This window comes from Haemaphysalis longicornis, unplaced genomic scaffold (genome assembly GCF_048455015.1).
Source record: "Haemaphysalis longicornis isolate Haplotype H1 unplaced genomic scaffold, Haemaphysalis longicornis Haplotype H1 scaffold_2, whole genome shotgun sequence".
Classification (NCBI taxonomy): domain Eukaryota; kingdom Metazoa; phylum Arthropoda; class Arachnida; order Ixodida; family Ixodidae; genus Haemaphysalis; species Haemaphysalis longicornis.
Genome location: NW_027526295.1, coordinates 161,163,198 through 161,190,810, shown reverse-complemented (window position 1 = coordinate 161,190,810; position 27,613 = coordinate 161,163,198). Strand labels below are relative to the sequence as shown.

The following is a 27,613-nucleotide window of genomic DNA, read 5'->3' as shown; positions in this document are numbered from 1 at the left end:
ACGGCTTGTGGCGGTGAAGTCATCGTGGTACTTGAGCCTGCTTAGCGCGGTAACCGTGGCGTAAGCCTTTTTTCTGCTTTGCCCAAGATGATGATGGCTCGCTGAAAAGGGCGCATGCCCATTCCTAGGAATCGTCCAAGAGTTTAGTCAATTAGCGAATCGATTCAATAACACCAAGCAGGAGTACAGAAGGGCTGGTGTAGTCTATAGATGGAGAAGAGAAAAAAAATTGGGGGTATGAATAAAGGCTAAAAGGAACCAAGGGTCAAAAGACTAGACCCTACGTCTTCTTTTCCCTGCCTGCACGAAACTGTTCGCTTTTGAAATCATCAGAGTCAGAATATATCAAGTGATGTGCTTGGTGTTTAGTATTTGGCGCTGCATCGTGAACATATAAAATTACTTCAACCAACTTTCCTGCCTGGCTCTGACACGCACTGGCCGAACAGTCCTTCAAGCTCTGGATCGTCCAACCCCTCCACCACCTGAGACACTCCAGCCCCTCCCGCCACCTATACGAAGTTCCATCAGGGTAACCCCATACCGTGCCGCATGCACCTCGAGCATAACAAGGGCCGCTGTGAAGCTCGGGTCACCTACTTCAACCGACATTACACTCTGGCACCAAACAGCAGGTACATAGACATCGCATACTGCAGTTCTACATCCCGTGCCACCCTAGCAGTGAGGAACTCCACTGGGGCCACACTCACCTCGGCCACTTTACCTAACGCCACAACAGCACTTCAACCGCCATAGCCTTGGCAGTTACCAGCCCTACCAGTGCGTGCCACCTCACCTTCCCAACACACTCTCCAGGACTGCTGCGACTGCCTTCTCGGCCGCATTCCTCACCGCGCTCTCCAAATCCTTCGATCCCTCAAAACTCCCCCCACCATCCAGACAGTGTGGATACCTCTCTCCCAGAGAATAAGGCGGCACATGCCGCTGCCCTCGAACTCAGCTTCCGGGCTAGCCGTCCGTGGCCAGACAACTTGGTATCCGCACTACCCCTCCACCTCTGCCGCTCACACCTACTGACCTCCCGTAACAAGAGCAAACACTACTACAAAGCATGTCGGATCCAGCTGTTTTAAGCACCAAAGAACAAAAGTTCCCACCACATTACGCGTGAGCCGTGTGAATACGAGAAAAATTATATTTTATTTAGCAAACCATTGCATTTGCCATTGGAGGACCATCAGGGGAACGGAGAGGTAAATGATGAAAGAGGGAGAGGGGAAAAAGCAGGAAAGAACAAATATGCCGTATTTCGACGACATTTGTAGTGAAGCAAGCAGATACGCGACAATTTTTTTTTTCTCAACAGGTGGCCTTCCAAGTGTGCATACCAACTCAGTTCCGGCATTTCGTTGCCTGACAGGCACAAACGAGGCATTTCCTGCGCAAGAGAAAGCGTTAATTAAATTCGCTTAAAGGCTGAGCTTCGCGCTTCAACCGGCCTAAAAAGTACCAAACCACCATTCTTTACGATGGCCATTCGTAGACTTCACCTAGTTGATTGAGGACAACAGCGTCTGAATCAGCGAGTCTACCTCAGACCAAGTAGGCCCGAAAGCGGGCTTGGTTCCGCAGTCGCTCAAGACAATTAGCGGAATTGTTTAAATTAAAGCAGTAGATGGCGCTATGCATACACAGGAAGGGCTGGTCTTGTACCTATCTGGGCACGTATGGTCGCAGCCGATTGTCCTTGCTCAATCTCTTCACCAAACGTATGCCTAACGCTGGTATGGCCATGGTCCATAGTGGCGATAGTTCTCGGGTGCGAGTCTGCAGGTCGGTCATCATGTGCCTGAGAAAGGCTGTTCGAACTTCGCCTTGCGTAACTTAACGTAACCCACCCACTCTTCTTTGTTCAATTTTCTTTTCAAGTTCTCCAGCTCCAACTGGAATGATCTGTGTTTTTGAGAACACCACTTCCCCCAAAGGGACCATTCAGACAAAATGAAAGCTTGGTTCGTGAAAAAGACTGCTTCGTCCACATAAGAATAGCAATTTTATCGCAATCTTAAAAAAAAATCAAATTCAGCAAATTCACTTCTTTCTTGTACATCTGGCGCACACTGGGTCCCTTTGCCGGGCTAAACTCGCCAACAATATTAAAGACCACTTTCTCTCTAACTCTTTCTCCCTCTCTCCCTATTTACCTTTCTCTTTCTTCCTCTCTACGTTTTTCTCTCTCTAACTCTCTCCCTCTCTACCTTTCTCTCCCTCTCCAACTCTCCCTCACTCTCCCCCTCTCCCTTTCTCTCTAACAAAGGCCATTTCTTTCTGGCGACGTTTTGTCTAACACTTACTCTATTGTATTCGCGCCTGGAAACGTGTCAGTAACCCTGGGTAAATTAACAACTAGCCAAAGTGTCTACTGCTCCTGCCCCCCCCCCCCCTCCCGGCTTTTCGCAAATATTGGAGACGCCTGTGCAGCAAAATCCTAACGGCCGAAGAAGGCCAAAAAATTACGCAGGAAATATAGTTTGATTGTTGTTTTTTTCAGGGAATGTGGGACAAAATACTTGAAGTCATTGCGATGGTCGGTGTTACATTGGCGGAGGCGTCCCCGTAACCAGCTCCTTCGCCTCCGTTGTGTAGTGGTAGCGCGGTGGACGAACGGTCTGCAGAAGAACTGCCTTGTTGACGACAAAGCGCCGAGGGCAAAACTTAAAAGATTTACTGCATGGAGAGAGAAGAACAGGGGCGATACACTAACACCATCGAGTCGACGTGCAGAGCGGCCTCTCAGTTCAACTCCCAATGTTGACTGATACGAGCCACAGAAAAGGCGGAAAATATACACGGAACCGTCAACGGTTCCGCCGCCTTCCAGCGCTTTGCCCACGTCTCGAACGGGTCCAGGCCCACTCGTCACAGGGCGTCTCGTCATAGGCCAACTAACTCTTTATAGGTGAACTGGTTAGAAGTGGCAACTCGTCACAGGGCATTTCGTACGAGGAATATTCGTCACACGGAAAACTCGAATTAAGAGCTTGTTTCGGAAAGTCAAAGCGCTGTTTACGCCTGCTATGCGTCGCCTTCTAAAGAAAGGTATGGGCGGGTGTGCATCAGTTTTTGGCAGAGGAAGTTGGGTTAATATACCGTCACACCTCGTTAATCATATTGAAATGATAATTGGATTCACATGACTCACTTTTATAACGTGATGCTTCTTTGTTAGGGGTCACGCGATTTGACCACAGACCATTCTTTTTGGCTTTTTCAATCAAGCGCCTTGTTTACAAATCGCCGAGCAACGAAATAGAAGCGACAAAAAGGCACTTTCTCTGGACATAATTTCTGTGCCCAAATTTCCATGGTGAAATTGCTCCGGTATCAGCACAACTGGTTTGTGCTCTGGTATCAGTAACGTCAACCGAGCTATATCACGGTAGTTGCAGGAATAAACGCATTCAATGGCTACTTTAAATAAAGCCGCCACAAAAGCAAAGCATAAACTAAAAAAACGTATCTGCGGATCTGAACCATTTACGCGTATCTGAACCATTTACGCGTAAGGCGGATGGAGTACCCAGGCCAGCCGTCTTCTTTACCGATGCCGTTAGCCCTGGACACAGCGAATACAGAGCTAACCCGGAACGAGAGGCTTGATGCTGAAGATAGCACAACCGCTGGGAGCACTTCTGGAGAACAGCTATCGCCCGCGGCAAAGCAGCATGCCCTCAGCCAGCAATTCAACGGCGCACAAATCCACCGAGGAATAGACGTCCTCCTGCAAGATACAGAGACTCCAACTAGCAAGGGGAAAGAGTGCTATATATCGGTACGCTATGTACCGGCCTAGGGTGCACGTGCCCACGAAAGACGAAAACGAAGTCCCGGTGCGCCAGAGCGTGCAGCGGACTGACGCCATGTTTTAGCCGCAGCCAGCGGCTGGATTCTTTTCTGGTTCCTGCAATAAACGGCCTCGAGACTTGACAATTACTTGGTCGGTGCCCTCTTTCTCTCTAAGATTAAGAACATGGAAGCCATACGAAATCCAACTTAAAGGAGCCATGAAGAGAAAACACAAGTTTGGTTCATTCAAAAGATTGTCTCGTTACAATCCTACTGACACCACTTTTAACGTAAACTTCGCTCAAATAAGCTACATAATTAGGAAAAACGGGAATGGTCATGCGACCCACCAGCTCATTTCCCGCAACAGAACCTATGATGTCACATGAGCTAAGCTCTGCGATTGGCGGAGGCTGGCAGAAGCAGACGCAAATTAGGTAGAGCTTACAAACTAGACGAACGAGCGATTTGCGCTTAAATTTAGGGCACATTCTTTACAAAGCAATAAGAATGATGGGACAAACAGTGGAAGTTACGAAAGCACATGTAAACATAGAAGTACTGATGCGTTCTGCTGTTCGTACTGCGCACAGCATGTTGGTTTAGCTGCACAGCACTACGGGGCTTGGGGTTGTCTCAGACGACACTGGCCGATTGACGCAAGCAACGGTGTCTTACGTGACCCCATTTGTCGAGCGAGCACTGTTTCAGGGAACGAATATTTTCTCCCAGAACAAAAACAAGCCAGGTTTAAATGCGGGCAAAAACAAACCAAACGCTTGCCACGGTATGGTGGCGCCATCTAGGTTACGGAACGTAAAGAAACGCGGGTACAAACCAACACCGCTGTAGAGGGTGGAGACAACCTTTGAACGGTCCCGTGCCGCCGCAATTGGGCCAACGGGCTCAACGCGTTATTCTCTTCGTTTCCTACGAGACCTAGCAACGCGAAACAGACAATATGATTCAAACTTCTTCAGTAAACCGCGTTGCGGCGATAATTTTAGCGCGGTTTTGACACAATGACTTGCCTCGGCGGCGAGCGAGCAACCGAAAATGGCGGCGCCAGCGTATACGTGTCTCTACCCTGTACGGCGGATGCGTGAATGAAGGTACTCTAGGCTGCAGAGTGGTCGGTTCCTGTGATGTCATTTGGGACCACGAAAACGCACGATTGAGCGGGAAAATCAAAATTTTAACCTAAATTGTTTAATTTATCAGTGAATAAAGCACCGTTTGTATCCGGACAAGCGCTGGGGGCACTATAAAACACGAAATCTTTCGAATAAAACCAACTTGCATTTTCTCTTCATGGCTCCTTTAAAGAGCTTCCAGGCACGACGGTAGTGCTGCATGATACCTAAGAACAACTTGTGTCACTGTTCTCTTACGCTATTTACACAAATTTTAATTAGCTTCAGCCTCAACTTTAAATGGTCCAAACACATGTGCAGGTCACACCATCACGTGTTCAAACGAACCTTTCCACCAACATACCCAGCTACAGCTGTAACGAGGGGACCATTGTCTATTCCAGCCAAGTACCCAACCTCAACGCCCCTGTATGATATCAGCCCTTCGAAGAAGTGCAGGTCACGCTGACTTATTCAAGCCCCCCCCCCTCCCCCCCTCTTTCCCAAAAGACAAAAAAACAGCGCTGCAGCGCGTTATACACACGTGCGGGTCGCACAGGCCTCCCCACCCCTTCATAAACAACATATGTAACGAGTTTACCATGGTCTAAACCAGCCTCAGACCGGCTTCAATGCGAATTTCCGGCCAGCGCTTCAAGGCTTTTGTTCACACGGTGGCGGAGCAACGAAATCCCTGCAACGAAAAGGCACCCTCCCCGATAGTTCCCATCTCGAGATGGCATTCAACCAAGAAGCCGGTGTGACGAGTTGGCCTATGACGACTTCTCCGGTGAAGAGCGGGCTAGTGTCGATTAGGCAAGTTCCCCTATTGGATCAGAGGCTAGAGTAGTTGCCCCGCCGCTATCGCTGGCTACGGGAGTGTTCGGCTGGGCATTTCTATGCAGAAACTGTGCCCGAGAGACGACGTACGAAACCTTGCGGGTGTACTCTGCCGCTCCCTCGAGCTCTTGCTCCAGCGCGTCATTGTTCGTTGTCTTAGCGACCTTCCCGTTAAGTGCAGTAAGGTCAGCGTCTTGCTGCACGATATAATCGACGTGAGAGGTGAGGTTCGCCGCGTCGGGAGAGCTAGGGCTGCTGCAGCAGCTCATTCAGTTGCGTGAGAGCTCGCGTGACGCTGGTCCTGACGACGCCACGACTTCGGAAGGCGGTCGATCGGCGAAGCCATGTGGGTGATGCTCTGAATCCCGGGTTTCGACACCAAAGATGTCGCGGAAACTATCGCGAGTCAAGGGCCTAGAGTCCTAGACGGAGCACTCGTGACGCTAACGCAAGGCAAGGGGCTTTGCTGCAGCACACAAAACTTCACCGCACTACACATAACTTGTAGCACGCGCGCATAGGGCAGCGGAGCGCTAAATCGTAACATCGGTTGTTGGGCCAGACAAAATTATAATAACTTGGATAACGAACAAAAAAATTATTAGTGCAACGTTTTGTTGCGCGTTCTGGTACTGTTGGCGACGTGATGTTAAAACTGAGATAGGTGAAGCCTAAATCTCACTTATGTCCGGAAACCTTAATAAGATTTCCCTTGCTGGGCAGGAAAACTGAAGACGTCTTAAGTCTGCCTACTCTCGAACGCGATCAGCACCAAATGAAACCAAAGAAACTCTCAGCACCACAGTGTTCACGCGGAAACGTAGCTGAACTTCGAAATAAGGCGATTTTTTGTGCACTCTTGGTGGCGAAGTTTTGAAAAAGACGAAGTTCACTAAAACAGCGGCAAAGGGCGAAACGTCGCGTCAAACTTTTTGGATTTGGCTACCGCTGGAAGACGACGGCAGCTGCTGAAGCTTCTTTTAGATACGGATCACACCATTTTTAAGACACTATTTCTCATAACGTTTTCTTTCCCATAAAACATTTTTAACCCTTTTAAGACGTTTTTCTCTACGTTAGACGTCTAAAATATAAGTGAATTTCTCTTTTTGGTCAGGATCACCATCATGCCTGACACATTTATTGCCTTTGCGTTTTCGCGTGTAGCACGGCCCACCCAATTAATGTCATTCTGTATCTTAAAGCCTTAAACACTTAATACCATTTTTCGTGTACGTGCGGCACGGGTATTATATTTTGACAACATAAGTATTTGCGTTTCCAAGATAGAATGCGAATGTTACTTACCGCCAACTTTGGCGACGCATGTATGAGTAACAAACTACTGCAAAATTGGGATGTCCAGAATTACTATCCTCGGGGACAGCTTAAGAACGACAGCGGAAGTTGCCCCTGCGCCTAATCACCGCAGCCGGCTGTTACTCTGCGGGGCACAAAAAGCGCCTTATTGGGAGCATTTTGAAAGAGACACGAGTTAATTTTGTGACTTCTCGCGCTTAATTTGCTCATAAATTCCTGCACCGACGAGAGAAAAACTAGATGTGAAGATGGAGACAAGCACAATCCTGTTTGAAAACGCGCGCCCGTGTTTACATCCGGGTCCATCGATTCCGTGGAGAGAGAGAAAGATAGAGAGAAAAAAAAACTTTAAACAGCGTTGAAGTGAGCGTCTTCAGATCAAGACTCTGCTGGTTGATACACTACATGAGCTATTGCCGTTCTTACTCGTACCCGAGTAGGTCTTCTATCTCCAGAACGTCCAAACGAACCGTAAACAACAAAACGAAAAAAAAAGCAGTCATTTCCCTCTGCGAAGGTGAATGGCTAGCGAATCTGCACAAAATACAAATCACACACCCTGCAAAACTTTACCCAACTTTTTTCGAATTCTTAAATGCTCACAGAACGTAGTCAACCGACGCGGCCAGTCACAAGGGGGTCAAAGTACCTCAGCCCAAAAATACTGCTGCGTGCCCACCAGATAACTTAGAAACTTGCTCAAGATAATTTTCTCTCTTTCCCTGTCTTGGCGTTCTTCGAGCGCTCGAATCACGTCATTACAGCGGTGTAGCGGCTATTGGCTGGCTTTCCTTTATTTGCAGCAATGAACGCATCCGATAGGTGTGCACTTTAAATGGAAAGCCACAAAAGCAAGGCAGAAACGGGAGGCCTATCTGCTGCGACGAGCAAATCACGCAATGCCGCTCTGTGCTCAGTGCTTCCGGAAGCGAGGGAAAGAGTGAAAACGTTTATCGGAAGTGTTGCAGAGTTGCCTTGAAGAATGTACACCCGTAAGGTGCTTGTGCTAAATTTTATTTCTCTTTTTGACGCACCTAACACTAGAAGGCTTTCCCTGGAACGCTATAAAGGCTTCACATACACCGTGCTTAAAGAACCACGAGAGCTCGCGCTCGTTTTGTGCTTTCTTTAACGTTTATTTAAAAAATAAATAAAAAAAACAAAAAAACGAATGTCTCTCAGACACCTCTGGGGGTTCAAGAAACTATAGCGCATTGTAGGTACGGGTGAGAAATAGCAGAGGCAAAATAGTGGGTTGCGATATACAATACAGGAGGAAGAGAGGAGATCACTCAAGAAGTTTGGTCTTAAGCTTTTGGCAGGAAGGATATCAAGGTGAATGTGTATTCCGTTTTGAAATCGAGGGCATGTCGGAAGAACATTGTTGCGCCTGCAGGTTGCCTGCACGCAGGGAGGAAGCTATTTATTAGACGGTGTGTCTAATTGGAGGTGAAAGGTATACGGCGAGGCACGATAGCGGTGGCTGGCAAGATGGCGTACAACCCAAAGCACGAGCTATAAGCCAACGTGCTTCGTCGTCGTCTGCTGTGCCGCAACACATCGTACGTACCAACTCGGGGGGTAGCGTGCCCCATAGTTTTTGCGGACTAATGGCCACGAGGGGTCGCGGTCACACACGTGACAATATGTTCAGTATTGTCCGAAATTTCACAGGTGATGCATATGCCTTAATTAGAATAAGAATGAAAAATGTTTTGTCGCTTAGGAGGGCAAAGGTTTGTAGTTGTTTGATGCGGAATTGTTGGGGCAGGGAGTGTACATTGGACGAGATAAATGGCATGTAATTTGCTAGAGAGTGCTGTTTCATGGCAGTCCGATGTTCTTCTGAACAATATTCATAGCCTGAAGGCGTCCAGCTGGCTTGAGCAATGGTTCTAAGTGATGCATGTGAGGTCAAGCGGGCCACCTCATTTCCGGGAATTCCGATGTGGCCGGGCATGTTTAAATTAGGAGCCATTGCACTGCGTAAAGGTGACCAGAGAAGCTGGATAAAAAAGGCACATCACACACATATCTACAGAATGCATACGTCCTTATTTTTGTCATCATTTGGTAATGGTAATGGGTTTGATATTACCTAATGACACGTGGAATAAGTACAGGTTTATTCCTACAAAGATAGGTCTGTTCGTTTCTGTACCGTAAGAGTCCACTTACTAACGTGAATTCCACAACTTTCGCGATAACTAAATAACTTCTACCAGTAAGTGAAACTCAACGTAATGACATACTCTTCCTATAGCGAAAAATTGTCGTGTAGTATTTGTTGGAAAAGTTTCGATGAGGCGGCAGCACAGCCGCTTTTTGTAATCATACTCCTCCCGTAGATGCCCGGAATTGTGTAATGCTTAATCAAATAAAACCAAGAGCAATGATAAGGATCTCACCAGCCCATTGTCATATAACGGTGTGTTTAGTGTATGTGTGCGTGTAGGGGGGGGGGGGGGGGAGTTGCTAAAACAAAAGTTACAGCCGTTTTCCGCTGAGCATTGGCCATAAAGTTGGCTTTTCCGCAAGGTACTTGGGCACACCCAGAACCAAAGTGTTCTTTGAACCATAACCGCGAAAAACTTCGCTTTAAAAATATGGATTGCGAGGCGCCTGAGGTGCCTGGATAACGTTTATAATGGGAACTTGCGTTTTTAGCGGCGGCAGAGTAATCTTTAGCAGGTCGTTAGAATGACAAAGCTTGCATGCGCCACATGCGTTGTGTTAGGGTTTAGTAGGTGGAAGACCGAAGAGGAAAAAAAATGAATGAAATAAACCGTTAGGCGTCACAGAAACCAAATGATTCTTATTGGGAGGGTAACCTCTTCCCGCGTTGCCCTCATGGGCGTGAAGGAACCAAGGTGTGGTGCTTTCTCTCGTCTACACGTCACGCAGAAGAGGTTCTCGAGCCGTCCCACCCCGCCTCTGGTGATGTGGCTCCAGGGCGGGCCCGGTTCGTCCTCCCTCCTGGGCCTCCTCGTGGAGCACGGTCCGCTGCGAGTGTCGCCCGAAGGCACGGCGGGGTTCCGCCGGGACACCTGGGCCAAGGAGGTGTCCGTGGTGTACGTTGACCAGCCCGTGGGCACTGGCTTCAGTCACATTCAGGGAGGACGGAGGGCCAAGGAAGCGCGAGAAGACGGCGAGCGTGGAGGAGTCGGAGGAGAGGGCGCGCACTCCTCCACCGGTTCCGGCGGGGGAGGCCGTCGTGGCGGACCCTTCTGCACCAACGCCGGCGACGCAGCCGGCGACCTGTACGAGTTCCTGGGGCAGTTCTGCGTCCTCTTTCCTGAGTGCCACCGGGCGGACTTCTACGTGGCGGCCGAGAGTTACGCAGGCGAGAGAGTTAATGCACATCGTTGGGCTAGTTGGTGTGTCGCGCAACAGCGTCAGAGGAGAGGGATAAGGCAAAGGCCCCTTCTATCTTCCGTGGGTCCTCTGACGCCTGCAATCATGTTTTGTTATGCAGGCGAAAGAAAGAGTAGAAAACACTTTATTCAAAGGTCTGGTTAGTGCGTTCGGTGGACCATGGCAGCTCTTTCCGCGAGACTCTCCTGTGTCTGCAGGTCCGAGCTGCCCAGCGCCTGCTCCCAGAGCTCGACTGAGAAGATCACGGGAAAGGGGTCTTCATGGCATGCCCATATGAGATGGGCGACTGTGTCCTTCGCAGCGCACGCAGGGCAATTAGGTGACGGATATAAAGTCCGGTGGATATGGTGCAGTATGGAGCGACGTGGCAGCGTGTTCGTCTGTAGTAGGCGCCACAGACGTTCTTCGGCATTAGTAAGATCCCGACGTGCGGGCGGATACATTCGGCGGGAGAGGCGGTAGTGTGCGATAATTTCTTGATAGCTTAATAAGCTTTCTCGGGCTGATCGGGCTCCAGGTAAGGGGGCGAGGCTTGGTCGTGCTCGGGTCGTGAGCTCTCGAGCTGCTTTCTTGGCCGCCTCGTTACCCCCGACCCTGTATGCAGATCAATTCTATTTCGGTGTTAGGAGGGTTCGCGTGCAGGTGCGTGGCAGTGTTGGCGTTAGCGGAATTTAATTACTTCCTTGCAGGTCGTTAGCGATGTAATTGTTGGTTTCTGTCAGTTAATAAATACGTCTTGTGACATAATTGAGCCATTTTGTTACCAGCTAGATTTGTCTATTAGCCAGGAAGAACCTCTCGATTCAAATGCAGCTTGTTTCTACTTTGGACATCGACGAATTTAGGTGCATGTTTCAGAAACAAAGCCGGAAAAATCAACATTTGATTACTTGAGTCTAAAAGTTATCAAAAGCGCCTAGACATTTCGGCCGGCAATCATGCCAGCTCCTTTCACGCAAAAGCATGGCGTAGAACACTTCTGGCAAGACTACCTTAGGATCTTAGCTCTACCCGGTCATAGAATTTGGTGCAAAGATTCTCGTAATGACTATCTCGACAAGAAATGTGCAAGTAAATTTGAAGCCCAATATCGGTTGGCTGGCCGCTTTAATAATAAAAAAAATACAATGCAGCAGGAAAGAGGCAGCACGTTCTTTGCAGGGGTGGATCCGATGGAAGTGGTTGGGGCGAGCCCTCCCCTTACCCATTAACTCACTAGCTTTTGGAATGAACACTGCTAAGACGACAGTGTGAGCCACCCCTCCCCCTAAACTGGCCTAAACTGGCCTAAACGAGCCTACATGCCTTGGCACCGTGCAGCGGCCATGCATGCACTCTGAGCAAAAAAAAAAAGCAATACGAAGGCGCCTGATAATTATTCCAATGTAATTTACAAATCTCTATTTGTAACCCTCATTGTAACCCTCATTGTAACCAGACAAGCGCCAACAATTGTCTAGACAAATTGCCTTGGCGTTCTTGTCGTCGAGGGTTTTCCTCAGGCCGGATGTTTTCTCACAGCGGGTGGTCTCCGCAGTACAGCCTACATCGTTAGCTGGCTGGACCAGGACCAGGTCCACCAAGCTGGTTGGGGTGCCGGGGTCAAAATCGTGGAGGTGGGGGATGCCCGAAGCGTCAGCACTGCCCACCGGAGTCCCACCTGCCGAATCGCAGGGACAGGGCGAACCCATCGTCTCCTACTCGGGACACGCAAGATAGAACGCGCTCCCTGTACGGCTGCGCAAAGGGCGACCTGCAGTTGAGGACTAGCCTCCAGCGGAGTTCCCAGGGGGCGCGCAGTAGTACCCGGACGCCTGACGCGTCCACGGGGGCGTAGTGTGCGATACCGATAACCACCCATGCCATAGTGTTCAGGGCCGAGTAAAACCACTCGCGAACTCTGCCATATAGACGGGCAACTGGTCCAGGGGGACACTCCCCCAAACGGAGACCTCCGGACGATTGCTCACCGGGGTCCCGGATGGGGTAGAGGTCCGCCCTGACGCAGTTTGGGTATGAGCCGCTAGGTGGGTAGGTCGAGTCCGTGGCTACCCCGGCTAGGCCGAAGTGGGTGTCAAGTCCGGGATTACCCGCACCCCGGGTGTGTGGTGGTTGAACGCCGGGCTGAGTTGGCCCGGCGCTCCTGACACATTGGTACCCTTGTTTCCAGCACACGGCCGCTTAGGCCGGTTGCCACGCACCCCTTTAGCCGTCGGACTCGTTAGTGCCCACGTTGCCCCTGGGACACCACATGGAGGCGGGTGTGGGCAGGGGACAGTGTACGCCAACTCCTACTACTCCCCCCGGAGCAGATGGTCAATGCTCCTGGTCCCACAGAAATCAGATGTTTTGTTTTCTAAACGAAAACGCAAAACACGCGAAGCTTGGTGGGAATCAGTAAATGCAAGACTACAAGTTAGTCTGACCTTCACCGAGCGCCCCTTATAAGTACATCTATGTTTAATGTTGCTTCTATTTATATAACTTTATGTGTAATTTTTGTTAATGTTATTTTTGTTTATTTGTTAATTTTTTACATTCCCGGTTGCGTGACCACTTAACCGCTTGCTATTCGCCCGAACGAATCACCCGTAGCGCCCCTGCAATCCTTTTAACGTGAATTTAGGTGATAATAATAACAATAATAATAATAATAATAATAATAATAATAATAATAATAATAATAATAATAATAATAATAATAATAATAATAATAATAATAATCAGAGCTCCCGAAGGTGGGCTTGACTCTATGGCGTTTAGCATACAACTCCGGCCGAACGAATCACCCGTGGCCTACCCATAGATTTGCGAACGCGAATTTAGGTCATCCTCATCATCAGAGCTTCCTAAAGTATGGTGTTATTGTATCAGGGATTTACTGTATGGTGTTCAGCATACACACATCGCGCGTTCAAGTCGGTTATTTCAAGCTTCGCTTGAAAAAAAAGAGATGGTTTGTGCCAAGTAACATAACCAGCATAACAGAGCCTTAGCAGCGGCAGATCCCTGCAAGTCTTTTTCTACATTTAAATTTCTTCACTTCCTTGTCCGAAGCAAAGAGAGATACAGTTACTTGCAAGAAGTTTGAAGTTCAAAGGTAAATAAGTGGCGGGACTACAGGATATTTATTGGCAGTGGGAAGACAGGAAAATCCACCTGGAGGCGTAAATTGTCTTGCTTGCGGCGCACACCGGAACGACCAATTAGCGTGGCATTCTCTCCTCATGTGGTAAGACCTTGTTTCAAGTCAGTGTTGACGTCACATAGTAGAAGGCTCTAGTGTCCCTAGATAATGGCACAGAGTATCGGCACTCTTTTCTCCTATTTTTCCGTGCCGTCGCCATGATCATTGGCTACTTCGCATCCCGTGACATTTGTTTACACTGCGATGGTTCATGGGCGCCGCCATTTTGTTGTTTATGCGTTTTAGTCGGTCAACTCTGGTGCACTTAGCTTGTCCTCCGTGCTCGTTCCGAATGCGAATCAAAGATAACGCGTGTAACGCCATTTCAGCAGCAGAAGTGTATCCAAAGATGCCGTTTTGCTGCATCTTCTTCGGCAGTGTTGTTAACAAACGACCAGGTCGAAGTTGACGCTGAGGACGTAGATGCAGCAATTTCTCAACACTGATAAACACCAAAATGGCCACCGTTGCTGACGTGCGTGCGTCGGTGGTGGTACTTTGATACTTTATCCAGTGACACTAGAAAGCTAAAAGCTGCGACGTGCGAGCTACACCCATGCACAGGCGAACCAGACTTGTCGTTTTGTATCGGCGACGACTGCCCGGCCTGATGAGGTCCTCCCGCGCGGTGCCCGTGCGCAGCCAAGTTCGCGCTGGCGCTGGCCTCCATGTTGCGCATGATCCACGACGACGACTCGCTGCCCCAGCTCAAGGGGGTGATCTTGGCGAGCCCGTTCGTGGACCCCGCCAACCAGGTGGACAACAGCGAGCTCCTGCACCAGACGGGCTTCTTGACAAGCACGCAGGCGGCGCTCATGTGGGAGCGCTACAACCAGGTGACGCAGCTCATCCGCAGGGAGAACTACACGGCCGCCAGGGACCTGCTCGACGCTGTCATGGGTGAGCGTGCGAACGGAGGCGCTTTGAGTTGCATTCCATACATTCAGCCAGTCAGAGCCACGATAACAGATCCGTAGTCACATGGAATTATAGCAATCATCTTTTTAAGTGTCTTTAGCCGAGGATTGCCCATTAGGTTGTATATGGTAAATTTATAGGCTGTCTCTAGACTGCCGTGCAAACGCCACTATAAGAACTCCACTTTAACGACGTCCACCGGTGTTTCGGAAAAAAGAACGCCACGCCTGGCGCGACATTGGTCTACGTGAAGTAAAGTAAGGTAACCTAACCGAACCTAAGCTAATCCAATCTAACTTAAAATACCATGACATGATGAATACGAAGAGATCATTTAAAACGCCCAAAACCAACCTAAGCCATAACAATTGAAATTCAATTTAAGGGAAAAAAACTGTGGTTGATTCCTCTGTCATAGGAATCAGTAAAACACGGATGTAAAATGGGCAGCGATGAAATCTGCAGCTGAGCATGATTTGCGGGTCGGAAGCTGTCTTGCGGGTGTGCTTGGCGAGGGACGTCCTGCTGGCGGGTCGCCCCGGCAAAAGTGTACTGGCGTCATTTCCGTGACGGATATGACGTCCGTGAAATCTTGGGGTATCGCAGCATAAAGCATTTTCGTTTTAAAATATAAAACCCGAAAACGAACAACCCTAAGTATAACGTACTCTTTAGTAATAAAGGTTGCAAGAAGACCTTGTGGGCAGGGGGGCACCCTATACAGGCCGCTTGCTTCATTTTACTGGCGTAACTTCCGTGACGGATATGACGTCAGCGAAATCTTCGTGCATCCGGGAATAAAACACTGTCGTGTAAAATAATTGAGTCAAGAACCGGTATCGAACCATGCTATGACGGAACCCCTACACTACAACGACAGGCGCGTGGTACGGTGCTAGCCTAGTCCTAATTTTCGAATGTCGTCGGACGGCAATCTATCCGTGCTTGCAGCGCTGAGCTAGAGCGACGTCTAATATAAATTACGCAGTGGGAACCAGTTCAAGTGGCGGAGTCCATAGTTTAAGCTAACAAAAAGACGAGGACTTGGCTGGCCGTGTAGTGAGACGAAAGGACAACCGGTGAACCACCAGGACAACAGAGTCGATACCGAGTGACGGGTCTAGAAGTACGGGAAGACAATTAGCTCAATGGAAGGAAGTTCGGAGGCAAACAATGGACTCGGACTGCGCAATACAGAAGCTTGTGGAGGTCAATGGGAGAGGCCTAGGTCCTGCAACAGACCCAAATAGCCTGTTGTTGGTGGTGATGATGATTTAATGACTGTGAGTTGGGGAACTGTCGAAAGAGCTATAGGCAGTAAATTTACGTTTATTGAAAATGACCTTCCATAATTGTGTCACCATTGGCTGGGATGTGGGACTGCATTCAATGCGAGAGTGATGGAAGAACCGAAGAGTAGCCCAATGAATTCATGATCGTCACTCTCTACAAATCACCGAACGTTACACATCGGAAAGTGTCATGGGAAAGTCTGACATCATTCGAGAAATAATTTTCCGGAAGCCCTCGCCGCCGAGAGACGTCTGCTTTGGCTTTCGGGCAGTGAGCGCCGGCTATGGCGTTTGCGGCGGGAAGTTCTACGCCGCGGCTGCTGCAGTTCAACACGAAAGAGACGAGTCAGGGTACTCGACGTAGCCACGAGAGTAATGGAGAACTTTCTGGGAACTCTATTAGTATAGTACTTGAAAAGGAACGCTATGGCTATCAGTCAGTCTGGTTACCGCTTTTGATGCACCCCGGAAGTACGGAAGTCTTTCGCGCTCCTAAATAGCGCGCAATTCGGCATCAAGATGACGATACCGTTCCCCGGTTTATCACCAATATTAATGTGCTATACTCGGTGACAACTTAAGAACGGCACCGGAAGTTGCCGCTGTGCCTTATCACCGTAGCCGGATGTTTCTCCGCGCGGCGCAAGTAGGGCGTTACTGGGAATATTTTGAACATGGCGTGAGCCGTTCCCGTGATTTTTTGGACTTAATATGCTTATATACGACTCCAGTGACGACAAACAAACTGCATGAGAGAAGGCAGACGATATCACGCATTCATAGCAAACCCCTTTCAAAATGCGCGCGCACTGACGTCACGGGTCCGGCGCTTTGGCGGAGTGATACACTACATGAGGTGGTGCCGTTCTTGAGTTGTAACCGAGTATAGTCCTATAGGGACTCTGCTCCCTTTGGGTCCCCCACATCGAAAGACACACAAGATACGAGACAGCCGTCTATTTCGCGAGTACCGAGTGACTATCAATAACTTCAGTTCTCTTGCTGTATAATAATTCCTTGCAAGCGAATTTGCAATTGTATACGTTTAGTAAAAATATGGTGCCAGTTAGTTGGCTGATGACCTTGAAACTGATTAGAACAGCGCGAACAAAAACAGGACGAAAAACAGGACAAGCAGCGACACAGATGGGCTCTGACGTGCAATTGATTTATTTCTCGAACGTTGAAGCAATTTCCTGCTCTAAACTTAACAGAAAAATGCTAAGAAGATATAAAAACCAGTCGGTGGTACCATAGTGGAGGGTTAGCAGTTAAAGAAGCCGTCTATAAAATTTATATCTTTTTCAAGCTGTGACAACGACGATTTGCTGATACACTTTTCTCTCGCTTTGTTTATGTAAGAAAGTGAGGCTGAAAGAGATACCGAAAGAGAGATTATAGAAGTCTATGACATAAACAGGGCAAGTGAAAAGTGCGGCAGCGCACTGTCATGGTAACTGTTTGGAAAAAAAAAACTGTTGTTGATGCCTCTTTCATAGGAATCGGTAAAACACGAAAGTGAAATGTGCAGCGAAATGTGCAGTGAAAGGAGCATCATTGGAGGATCGGCGGCTGTCTTGTGGGTGTGCTTGGCGAGTGGCGTCTTGCTGGCGGGTCGCTTCAGCAAAGGTGTACTGGCGTCATTTTCGTTACGGATACGACGCCAGTGAAATATTGGTGTATCCCGGCATAAAACACTTTCGTGTTAAAATATAAAACCCGAAAAATAACAACCATGAGTATAACGTACTCTTTAGCACTAAAGGTTGCTTCCCCGCAAGAAGACCCTGTGTGCAGGGGTGCAATATTTACAGGCCGCTTGCTTCGTTGTACTGGCGTCATTTCCGTGACGGATATTATGTCAGTGAAATCTTCGTGTATCCGAGAGTAAAACACTTTCGTGTTAAAAGAGACAAAGAGGGTAGAACGAGCAGGGAGGGCCCGTAAATTGTCGAAGTGAGCAGTGACAATGGTACGTATACTGGGAGTTTGTTCGCCCCCTCACAGTGGCCACTCTTATAGGTTGTAAAAATGATAAGCATTTAGAAATCCTTCGCGATGTACGGAAAAAGCGGCCAGACATTTGACTATAAAATATCGTGAATGCCTGGCTACCCCACAAAATTTGTTGGTTCGTGCATTTTCGATTCTGTTCTTCTGTACATTCTTTCTCTAGGCTACCACCACCATGGCAGCGTAATATAAGATGAGGTCGAAAATCCAAATCATTCTAAGGGCATTGCCGTCTTATGCCGCTGCAGAAGTTTCTTACGAAAGTCTTCTTATGTCGCAAGCGTACATGTTTTTGTGGAGGAACATGTTATTACAGCCATTGCATTCACGAGCTTTAAGTAATTCGTTCCAAGGACGAAATAGCACTGAGTTCATTTAGATAACGTAGGGTCACTAAAAAGTTGGCAGTGCTAATACCTTTCACGGGAGACTTCCCACATCGGGAGCCTTTCCCAAGGGCTCTTTGAAATGCGCTTTTCTTTCCCCGAACGCGGACAGTTCAAGTTATTTAAGTTCCTGCGCTCGGAATGTCTGACGGTGGCCGCCGCGTTAACTGCTTTAAGTTTGCGGCAGCACTATTTGCTACTGTGGAGCAACACCCAAACTGTGTCTGATGGTGCCCCGTCCGTGTAGGTAGTCATGAACAAATGAAATGCGAACACAAAAATATGAACCAAAATACACAAAATTTAAAAATAAACTGTTCGTTGAGGTCCAATAACGGTGCGCTTTTGGTATATATGCAAAGTCAAATTTCCCAACTTCGTTTTTGTAACTAAGCCACGCATTATTTTGACTTGCATGGAAAGAGATCGCGTTATTTGTGTGTTTTGATTCATATTTTTGTGTTGGCGTTTCATTTATACGTAGGAAATGCAGGCGGCCATTCGATTCACTTCAGCACACATGCAAGATTCCGAGGTCACATTCGTCCCGAGTGCTGTCCCTATAGATGGTATTCACTGAAAAGTTTAGCGGGCGGGTTCGTCGCTTGGCAACACTGAAAACCGCCATGACCGCGCCCGCCGTGCCGGCGCATGGGCCCTGCGCCCGCATCTCGCAGAAAAAAAAAAGCACCAGCGTGCATTGTCTGCCGCGTTTCAACTCGTCTCTCGGCGGTGGCGTCAACAGATACATTATTAATTGCACTCACATTATGTGGTGGCGCTCTACTTTCCCTCGGGATGTCGCCACAAGCGCCGTCTACTGCGTGGCTGAGTACAAAAACAAAAGAATGGTTTTGAAGAAATGTTCGACGCGTATACCGATTTAGATACGATGGTAGCGTAGCAGCTAGTGCATGCGAGGCCGTCTCCCGAGGCGTGCCACGCTCGCACTGCTCAGTGGCACAGGCGCTGGCGAATCGGAAGCAACCTTTGAAAAAATTCCGCGCGGCAAAGTTATTGGCAACGACCTTTCTGTTGTTGTCTTTGAACAAGTGACAGACCTTGAGTGGCAATCTGCTTTCACTTGCATAAGCACGACGCGACTCGGTCCGTCACGACGCTGCCACGCAGTTGAGCGCATACGTAGGCTGTGATGTTTTTACCGCTCTACGTAGTCGTGCGACGATTTAGACCGCGTGTGGCGATACGTAGATCGTATCGTGCTGCACATAACAGTACTTGGCGTCCAGGTATTACGTCGCGCTCGGTGAGGCATACTTCGGAACATCGAACAGCTCGCTGCACTCATGTGCTGCACTTTTTCGGGCGCCAGTACGAACAAGTACTGCCATCTCGTGGAGCCCGACGTAACCAGTGCGGCGTCGCCTTAGCAACACAGACGCTTGAGCTAATGTATGGCGGCGCGCGCATGGTTGGTTGCATCCGTGGCATGCCAGTGAGTACAACCTGTAGATGCCAAGAAGCAGTACGAAATCCACCTTGACATAGTTAGGCCGTGTTATAGAAGCTCAGTAACTTGATGACAATGTCGGGCTATGGCGCACTGGTGATTTAACAATCACCTTGGAATTTCACAAATCATTGAGAAACCTGCACAGCGTTTAATTCGTGATAGTATAGTATAGTAAACAGTATAGTAAACAGACAGCCACATCTATCTGCCCGCAGACGGGGATCCGTCGGTGACGCTGTTCGGCAACATGACGGGCCTGCGGCAGGCGTTCGACCTGGAGCTGACGCACCCGCCGGCTGTGTTCTCCGGCTACGAAGCGTTCGTGGAGCGACCCGAGGTGCGCGCGGCCGTGCACGTAGGCCGCCGGCTGCGGTTCCTGGCCGACAGTGAGACCGTGCAGCACGCCATGTACGCCGACCTGCTCGTGTCGTACAAGCACCACCTGGCAGAGCTGTTAGACCACGGAGACATCAAGGTGACGATGGGCGCGGTTAAAGCTGATGAACTTTTCATTGTGCAAGCCTTGATAACAACTTAGGCTGTGGTGCGCACGCGCAGTTAGACGGTCCTGTCGACTGCGCCAGTTGAATGGGTGCTAGCACACCCCATTTGTAAAACGGCTGCCCCTGGAGTGAAGAGGCTGAAAAGGCCTATACTAAAGGAGCTGACCGAAACACCTTTCACAAAATGACGAACGTGAACGCTGGCTAGCAGGTGTGCGCCTGACCTTTACAGATCTTCTATTATCACGGAATTAACGTCTCCAGCGAGAAATTTGTTCGTGCGCATGCAATGTACGCGAGGCACCAAGTCCATTCACGACAATTTGACCCTTCTGGATGCACTGTGTATCCTGCAGTCACGGCCAAAAGGCAAATACAGTGAAACGTTCGTTATAATGAAATCTCCGGGACGGGATTGCTCTCGCTACACCGTAGTTGGGGCAGTAAAAAACTTCGATTAAAGTAACACTTCCAGTAAAGCAACTTCCATGTAACTAAGTTTTACTGTAGGGCTGCGGCTCAAGACTTGAGGCGTTGGGAGAGAGAGAACAAATATTTTTATTTTACCTTCGGCCCAAGGGGTTCTAATGAACCTCGCCTACGCTACTAGTGTACTAGTTCTTGAGAAGGACCATTATACTTTAGAATTTGAGGCGCGTTCAGCTTCAAGGGAGAATTCCTCTCCTCCGTACGCATGCTACCATGCATCGCCGCACAGCCTTCATCGTGACTCTCTTCACGCGGGTTGACCCATCCCTCACAACATGAAAGTGGGCAGACATACGCGCCGTCAAGATCACACCCAAAAGAGGCAATGGTGATCACAGTGGCGCACGCAAGCGGGTATGGGCGGGGGAGAAGGGGTTTCGCCTACCCGCGAAATTTTCGGTTTCTAGGAGGGGACGGGAACAACCAGGTAGGACTAAATCTGCCTGTCATCTAGTATAGGTTTACCTATTTTTGTTTTGTCGCCTCACGAGTGGTACACTGATTAAGCTTACCCTGCTTCCACGACTGCACTCAGCGCAAGGGTCAGGCATTTTATTATGCCTTGAAAAACATAAAAAAGAAAAAAAAAGGCGGCAGCCTGAAAACAGAGTGCGCACGCTGAAACCCGAAGTTCGTGCTTTTCAATTTTGATTTTATTTGTATGTAACTTTTTGCTTCCTATGTTCTTCCTCTTCTATTTACTATGAATGTCCCGCCGGGAGCCAGGCGCCGGGGGAGTTCTGTTTTCTTGGTATTTTTTGTGAACGCCAACGGACCAAGCTCAAGCTTAAACAGCTCTGCTGTCAAAAGAAGACCAGGCTGTTTCCGGTTTCAGTACACGTGACATCAGGGCGTCTCCTAAGCTTTTCTTTCTCCCGAAATGTACGGGCTCTGGTCAAAAACTACAGTCCTGAATTGTTACGAATCTCATTTATGCTTTTAGTATACAAGCTATAGTGAACCCCTAATCGGAAGGTTTCATCCTGAAACAGGACGTATACCCCTGGCTCCGAGGGGAAACGCCTCCATGCGCATGCGTATGTTACGGCGTATCGTCGTCATCATGATAATCTCCCTCTCAAGGCCGCCTCGTACGACTCATGAAATAGATTCGTTGCTGTCATATCACCAGTAAGAGGGGAAGGGGGACAGTTATCATCTTTGCGAATGCCTCCGCTCCGTTGTCAGAATAAAGCCACACGCAACAGCCGCGTCACATTAGGGAGGGGCTTTGCGCCGATCCTAACCCTCTCGCATGCGTAATCTCGCGAACGCCATTGAAAATTTGGAGTCGGATACCTCGGAGCCCAGACCCGCTAGAAGAATGCTTCCAACTGATAATGCGTAGAAACATGACTGCCTCTAAAAATCTTTTAAATATTAACATACCCACATACTGCGGTCAACAAAAAGTTAATTATTCAATTTTAGTAAATTGGGCTGCTTACAGCGATAAATATCACCTCACTTTGTGTCCCCCTGGCCACATAACTTATTTGCACAGGTGGTCTTCGCGTGCCTACCAGTGCCTAATTTTAAGAAAACCATAAAGCTTAATTTTGAACACCCAATATAAGCAGACCCAAGTGCCCCAGGAGTATTTTTTTCACCCCTGACGCCACGCCAACTAAGCTGCCATCCCGTTCCCTCGCTGGTCCGCTGTAACGGCGAGGAACATTTTCAGCAGTGGCGGTCCAAGGGGGGGGGGGGGGGGGGGCGAAGGGGGCGACCGCCCCTGCCCCCCTCAAAAAAAGTCTTCAGCTTCTTTTTTTTTTAAAGCATCCCATTCATGCGAGGTCGCAAACGTGTTGCGACCGTCAGAAATTCGGGCTCGAGCCAGCCGCTGTACCGCCTATGGGGGCCAAAAACCACTGTGTCGGTAAGTGATTTGTGTGCAAGCGGGTTACACCGCATAGGCACGGACGTCGGCATGGTTATCACCTCCTCCGCAGAACTGGTGCAAAAAGGGGAGCGGTTCTTCATTCACACCCCCCAACCCACTCACCCCCCAAAAAAAGGGAAAAACTTCCCCCACCCCCAAATTCGTCGTCCCCAAAACCAATCTTTGGGACCGCTACTGATCTTCAGGTCTTGCTGTACTGCGGACAGAGGGACCTGCTGGTGCCCATCAGCTCGGTGGAGCGCTTCATGAAGACCGTGGCTTGGAAAGGGCAGAGCGAGTACGCCACCATCCCCAGGCAGCCGTGGCGGATGCGCACCGACCGCGTCCTCGGCTACTACCGCCACCTGTACAACTACACCGAGGTGAGGGTTGGTGGTGATGGTGCTACGCGGCATGGGCTCGGGAGGCAACATGCCATTTCCAGTTATACAGGTTTTATCTGGTACTACGTATCGGTTATCTGGCAGATGCTGGTTATACAGGTTTGCTTGGAATCATCGCTGTATTCATTTCAACAATTGATAGCCTTGAAGTCCGCTGTTCAGCCTCCGTAGCCTATGGGTAGAATCGTGGGTTTTCAAAATAAGGGTCTGGGTTCCAGCCCAAGCTATGCAAAATGTTTTTAATTCAATGCTGACTGACCAGTGGTCTCTACATGTTGGTGTGATAACCTAGAGCGACTCCTGTCATAAACGTAGCACATATGTTTTCATAAAATGTACGAACTATATCTACACGGAACCATAGACTTTCAAATGCTATCCACCATTTCAAGCGCTTGAACGTTGAACAGTGATATCTTCGATTATTGCCTTCCCCATCAGGGCAATCATGCCCCCTCTGAACATAAAGCTATTCCTCCTCCTCCAAGACACGATATCTTTTTTTCCCCTGTAAAATGTCCTGTGAACTAGATCCCGCACATTCTTTTTGTGAATGAGGGTAATTTGGTATCTGTTAGGTCGGTTTAGGGGCGGGGCGCGACATGTCAGCACATTTAATTAACGCTCAGGATTGGAAGAGCAGGACTTGTACCTATCTCAGAACGGAATATCGCGCTCGGGAGCGCGCAGTAACCGTATATATTCTCATCGGGCGCTACGCTTGCCCTATATGTACCCTTTGGATAATTTTCGTACCGACAGGTTCAAAAATAGCTGTAGCATCTCAGATGCTCGCCATGTCACTACCACACGATGTTCAGGCGTGTCCGCCGCGCCCGCCGATGTGCCTGCAGTGGCTGCCGAGTCCAAGGAGGCTGGTTCGATCCCGTCCGTGGTGGCTGATTTTCTGATGGAGGCGAAAAGCAAAAACGCCCGTGTGTTGAGATTTCGGCGCAAGTTAAGGGTCCCCAGGAGGTCAAAATTAATCCGAATCCCTACACTAGGGCGCGCCTCATAACTCTGATGTGGCTTCGGTGCGTTGACCCCACAATCAGTCGTGTCTGCCATCCAATTTTATTCCCGTTAAAACCAAAAAAAAACTGACGTGAAATCGAGGACAAGAGCGAACATTCTGAATCACGTGGCGCTTCTCCAAAATATAAATTTTACACTATTACTACGGTATATGCACCAAAGTGTGTAAACCCCGCAGTGCTTCTCAGGAGCACTGAGCAGATAATCCTGGCTACAGCTTTGACCACAAGAGACGGCAGAGGGTAATTGAATGCATCTTTTTTTGAACCGTTTATCAATGTTGTGGCTCTAGGTACCATAATAATCCTGTTTCTGTACCATAGATTAATTTTTATTAGTATAGGCTGTCGTTGCAGTGTTCTTCCATCCCATGTTTAAAAAGATACCAAACACAAAGACTCGATAACTTCCTTGGATTAACTGTCTGCACTGAACTGGGTCCGTAATTGCTCATTGCCATGGGTTACAGCACTTTCAATGTTATTTGAATAAAAAGTTAACGCGTGACAAAGGTGCTGCTTTAAAGATAGCTAACAGTACTCGGTACTTCTATAGCACATCTCAAACACGTGACAAGGCGATAGCTGAAGACATCAAATATTTGCTCATGTGCCGCATCCGCTTTGCAGGTGCTGGTCAGAGGTGCCGGTCACGTGGTCGCCTACGACAAGCCCAGGGAGGTGCTCGAGCTCGTCTACAGATTCATCTTCGACACCCCACTGGACGCTTCCCGTTAACCAAGTCCCTTCCAAGCCTCGCACTACAGAAAACGTTTTCTTGGTTAAAAAAAAAAAAAAGAACTGTTGACGTTTTTTCCGTGCTGGCCTATTGTCTGTTATAGATGAAACTAACCTGCAAATTGTAGAAGGAATGAAGGCGAGGTCCAAAATAGCTATGTAAGTAGCTGACTTATCTCGCTACATAAACATGTAGCGAGATGAGTCAGAGAAAATGAGTCATGATTAGAAAACAGTTCTAAGTCTTTCTATGTGGGCCATAGGAACATAAATAATCAATATCCCAATTTAAAGGGACAGTTGGTTATACTTGCCTGCTGGTTTATCTTCATTAAATGATGAACTACAAGGTTCAAACTTTCCCTCAGCAAAAAAAAGATGTGCAGCGCCGTTTTATGAGTGACAAATCGCGTATTGGTCGTCAGCACACAAAATCGTCAATGGTGCTAGTTGAACAGTATAAACCTCCAGTTATGCCTTCAGCCATTGCGTAATGTACGAGCCACAAGCTACCTCTGCGCTGACCTACTATTCGACACAAATATCCGGTCGTCCCTATGGCATGTATGACATGCCTCGGTATTTCATCTCGAACAGGTGTACATTCGCCGTATCCACCGTAATCATGCCCAATAAATGTTTGCGTCGCTAAAGCCTCCCGAATAAGAAGCCGGCCTTATATAGAGTCACCGTTACACTTCGTTGATTTGACTAAGCAGATTTCTGAAATGCAAAAAAGAAATGGTGGGCAAATCGTTCATTTGTTTTTTTATTTATTTATTTTATTTATTATGATGGCGAGTCACCCAGCGAAGCTGTTTTGTTTTCACTGGGTTGCACGCATACGCAGAACAAAACCGGATCGGCCGGGGTGCAGTGCAAAAGAGCCCATTAGTGGATTGTCGGTGAAATAAGAAAGGTACTGTTACAATCCGGAAGGCGTCCCCGAACCGGGCTGCGTCGCCACCGTCATGCGTGGTAGCGCGGTGAAGAGCGGCCAGCAAGAGTTGCTGCCTTGGTGATGAAGACAAGAAGCAGAAGGCAAACTTAACTGGTTTACTGCATGGCGGAAGATGAGCCGAAGCAGGCACCGGTCACTGCCCAGAGGGCGACACGGAGCCAGCGACACCCAGCGCCGCCTTCGGCAGATACGTGCAACACTAAGTCGGTCACCGCGCGCCAGCAGGTTCGTGAATTGGGCTCGCTACTTTTTCGCCGCACCTGGTGAATCATATTAGTAGTCCCTTTTTATGTTTAAAATAAATTGCGCTATTCTGCATTGATCCTGCCACACAGTGCAGGAGAACAAAGGCGGAGTTTTTCGGTTGAACTCTATAGTATGGGATGGAAGGTCGAAACAAATTGGCGTGACGCCCAGAAGGGAACCGCGGCGCGGGATAGCTCACGCGTCTTCTGACTGGCCCTCAACTTTCTCGTTATCTGCGTGTTTTGGTTGAAAAGAAACAGTACTTTATTGTTTTCGAGTCCCCTAAGTAGGATGTTTTGTTTGCAAATACAATATCAGACGTTGCGCGATGTTTCCGCAAGTTAGCCGATCCATGTGAGTACACTTGTCGAAACGCGTTGTTGACTGCAGAGCTACTGACTGAGCAACATGGGCGTTACATATATAGCGGTCTGATTTGAATATGGTACTTGATATATGCAGCAGTATGAAATCCACACTTGTTTATGCGTACGAGAAGTGTTGACGTTAATGAATGGAACGTACGACGTCTCGAGAGCTGAAGATCCAATGCTGAATTTGAATTCATGACTTCGATTACAACACTTGAAATATTTCAGGGGCGCCGGACAGTTTCGGGCCCTTTCCCCCCCTCTTCTCCCCACCCCCTCAAAACCTCATCGCATCGCATCGTTTATTGGCAGGAGCAGATAGCAAGGCGAGCGTAGGTACAAACGTACAGACGATGACCGAACTCGCGTGCCGAGCACCTTCTGCCGTACTTCTTTCGCTGCTACGAGCGTGCATGCATACCGTCGTGCATAGATTGGCCACGATCGCATGGCACTCTTTCTTGATGTGGCGCATACCCCGATAAGCTGATGGCGTTACAAGGCTGCTCATTAGCCTTGCTACAATACATTTTTCTCCGATGAACCACAGATTTCCTAACATATTTCTCTTTATTTGTGTCAGAACTGCTTTGTTTGTCAAAATTTCCAAGGGTGGTTGCAAAGGCAAGTTGGTATAAGATGATGATTCTGGAAAGCGCAAACCAGGGGCGGTGGGCTTTTGTATAGTTTCATATGTTAGTGGGATTATTGCTACCTGCAGACAATAAATAAAAAAAGGAAAGATAAACAAGAACACCATACAAAAGACTGTGTCGCCACTGTGTTGTCGTCTTCTTTTTCTTTTCTGCGTCGCTAATTCTCGCTTTCCAGAACCGTCTTTTCATAATTTGTAAGGGTATCTCGCTTAGCCACTACGATTGGCTGTTAAAAATGCAAAACATCCCTGTTCCAAGTCTTTGTGACACGTAAGCACTCTTGTTCGTTCAATTAAGGAACTTTAAATGTGCCAGCGTTAAATGTATCTAAAATAAACGTAAGTTTGACCCAATATTGTGTGCACAAAAGCTAGTATTTAAAAAAAAGACAATGTCTTGTATTTCTAATGCAGCATTCGAAGCCTTATGTCGCGGTTGTTTTTCTTCCAGTCATTTCCGGAATTAAGAAGCCGCAGCGAGGGCAACACTTAAACGCATTCTTCTTCATTTTTGTTTGGGTAAATACAAAACCCAAGCAACATCAAACTCTTTCGAAAACCTTATTTCTATTAAAGCAAAGT

At 48.4% G+C, this 27,613-nt stretch overlaps 1 protein-coding gene across 2 annotated transcripts in view; it reads left to right on the top strand.

The window, feature by feature from the left end:
- Positions 1–25,528, top strand: part of LOC144167475 (putative serine carboxypeptidase CPVL) — a 31,770-nt gene extending 6,242 nt beyond the window's left edge. The window contains exons 2-6 of one of the 2 annotated variants that reach the window (XM_077696730.1): positions 10,008–10,446; positions 14,308–14,565; positions 19,964–20,223; positions 22,850–23,005; positions 24,691–25,528. In XM_077696730.1, the coding sequence (XP_077552856.1) occupies positions 10,008–10,446; positions 14,308–14,565; positions 19,964–20,223; positions 22,850–23,005; positions 24,691–24,798 (1,221 nt within the window). In that variant the 3' untranslated portion in view covers positions 24,799–25,528. Of the gene's footprint in view, positions 1–10,007; positions 10,447–14,307; positions 14,566–19,963; positions 20,224–22,828; positions 23,006–24,690 lie in introns of both variants that reach the window. The other variant, XM_077696729.1, reaches the window with a different exon arrangement.
- The last annotated feature ends 2,085 nt before the right edge of the window (positions 25,529–27,613 follow it).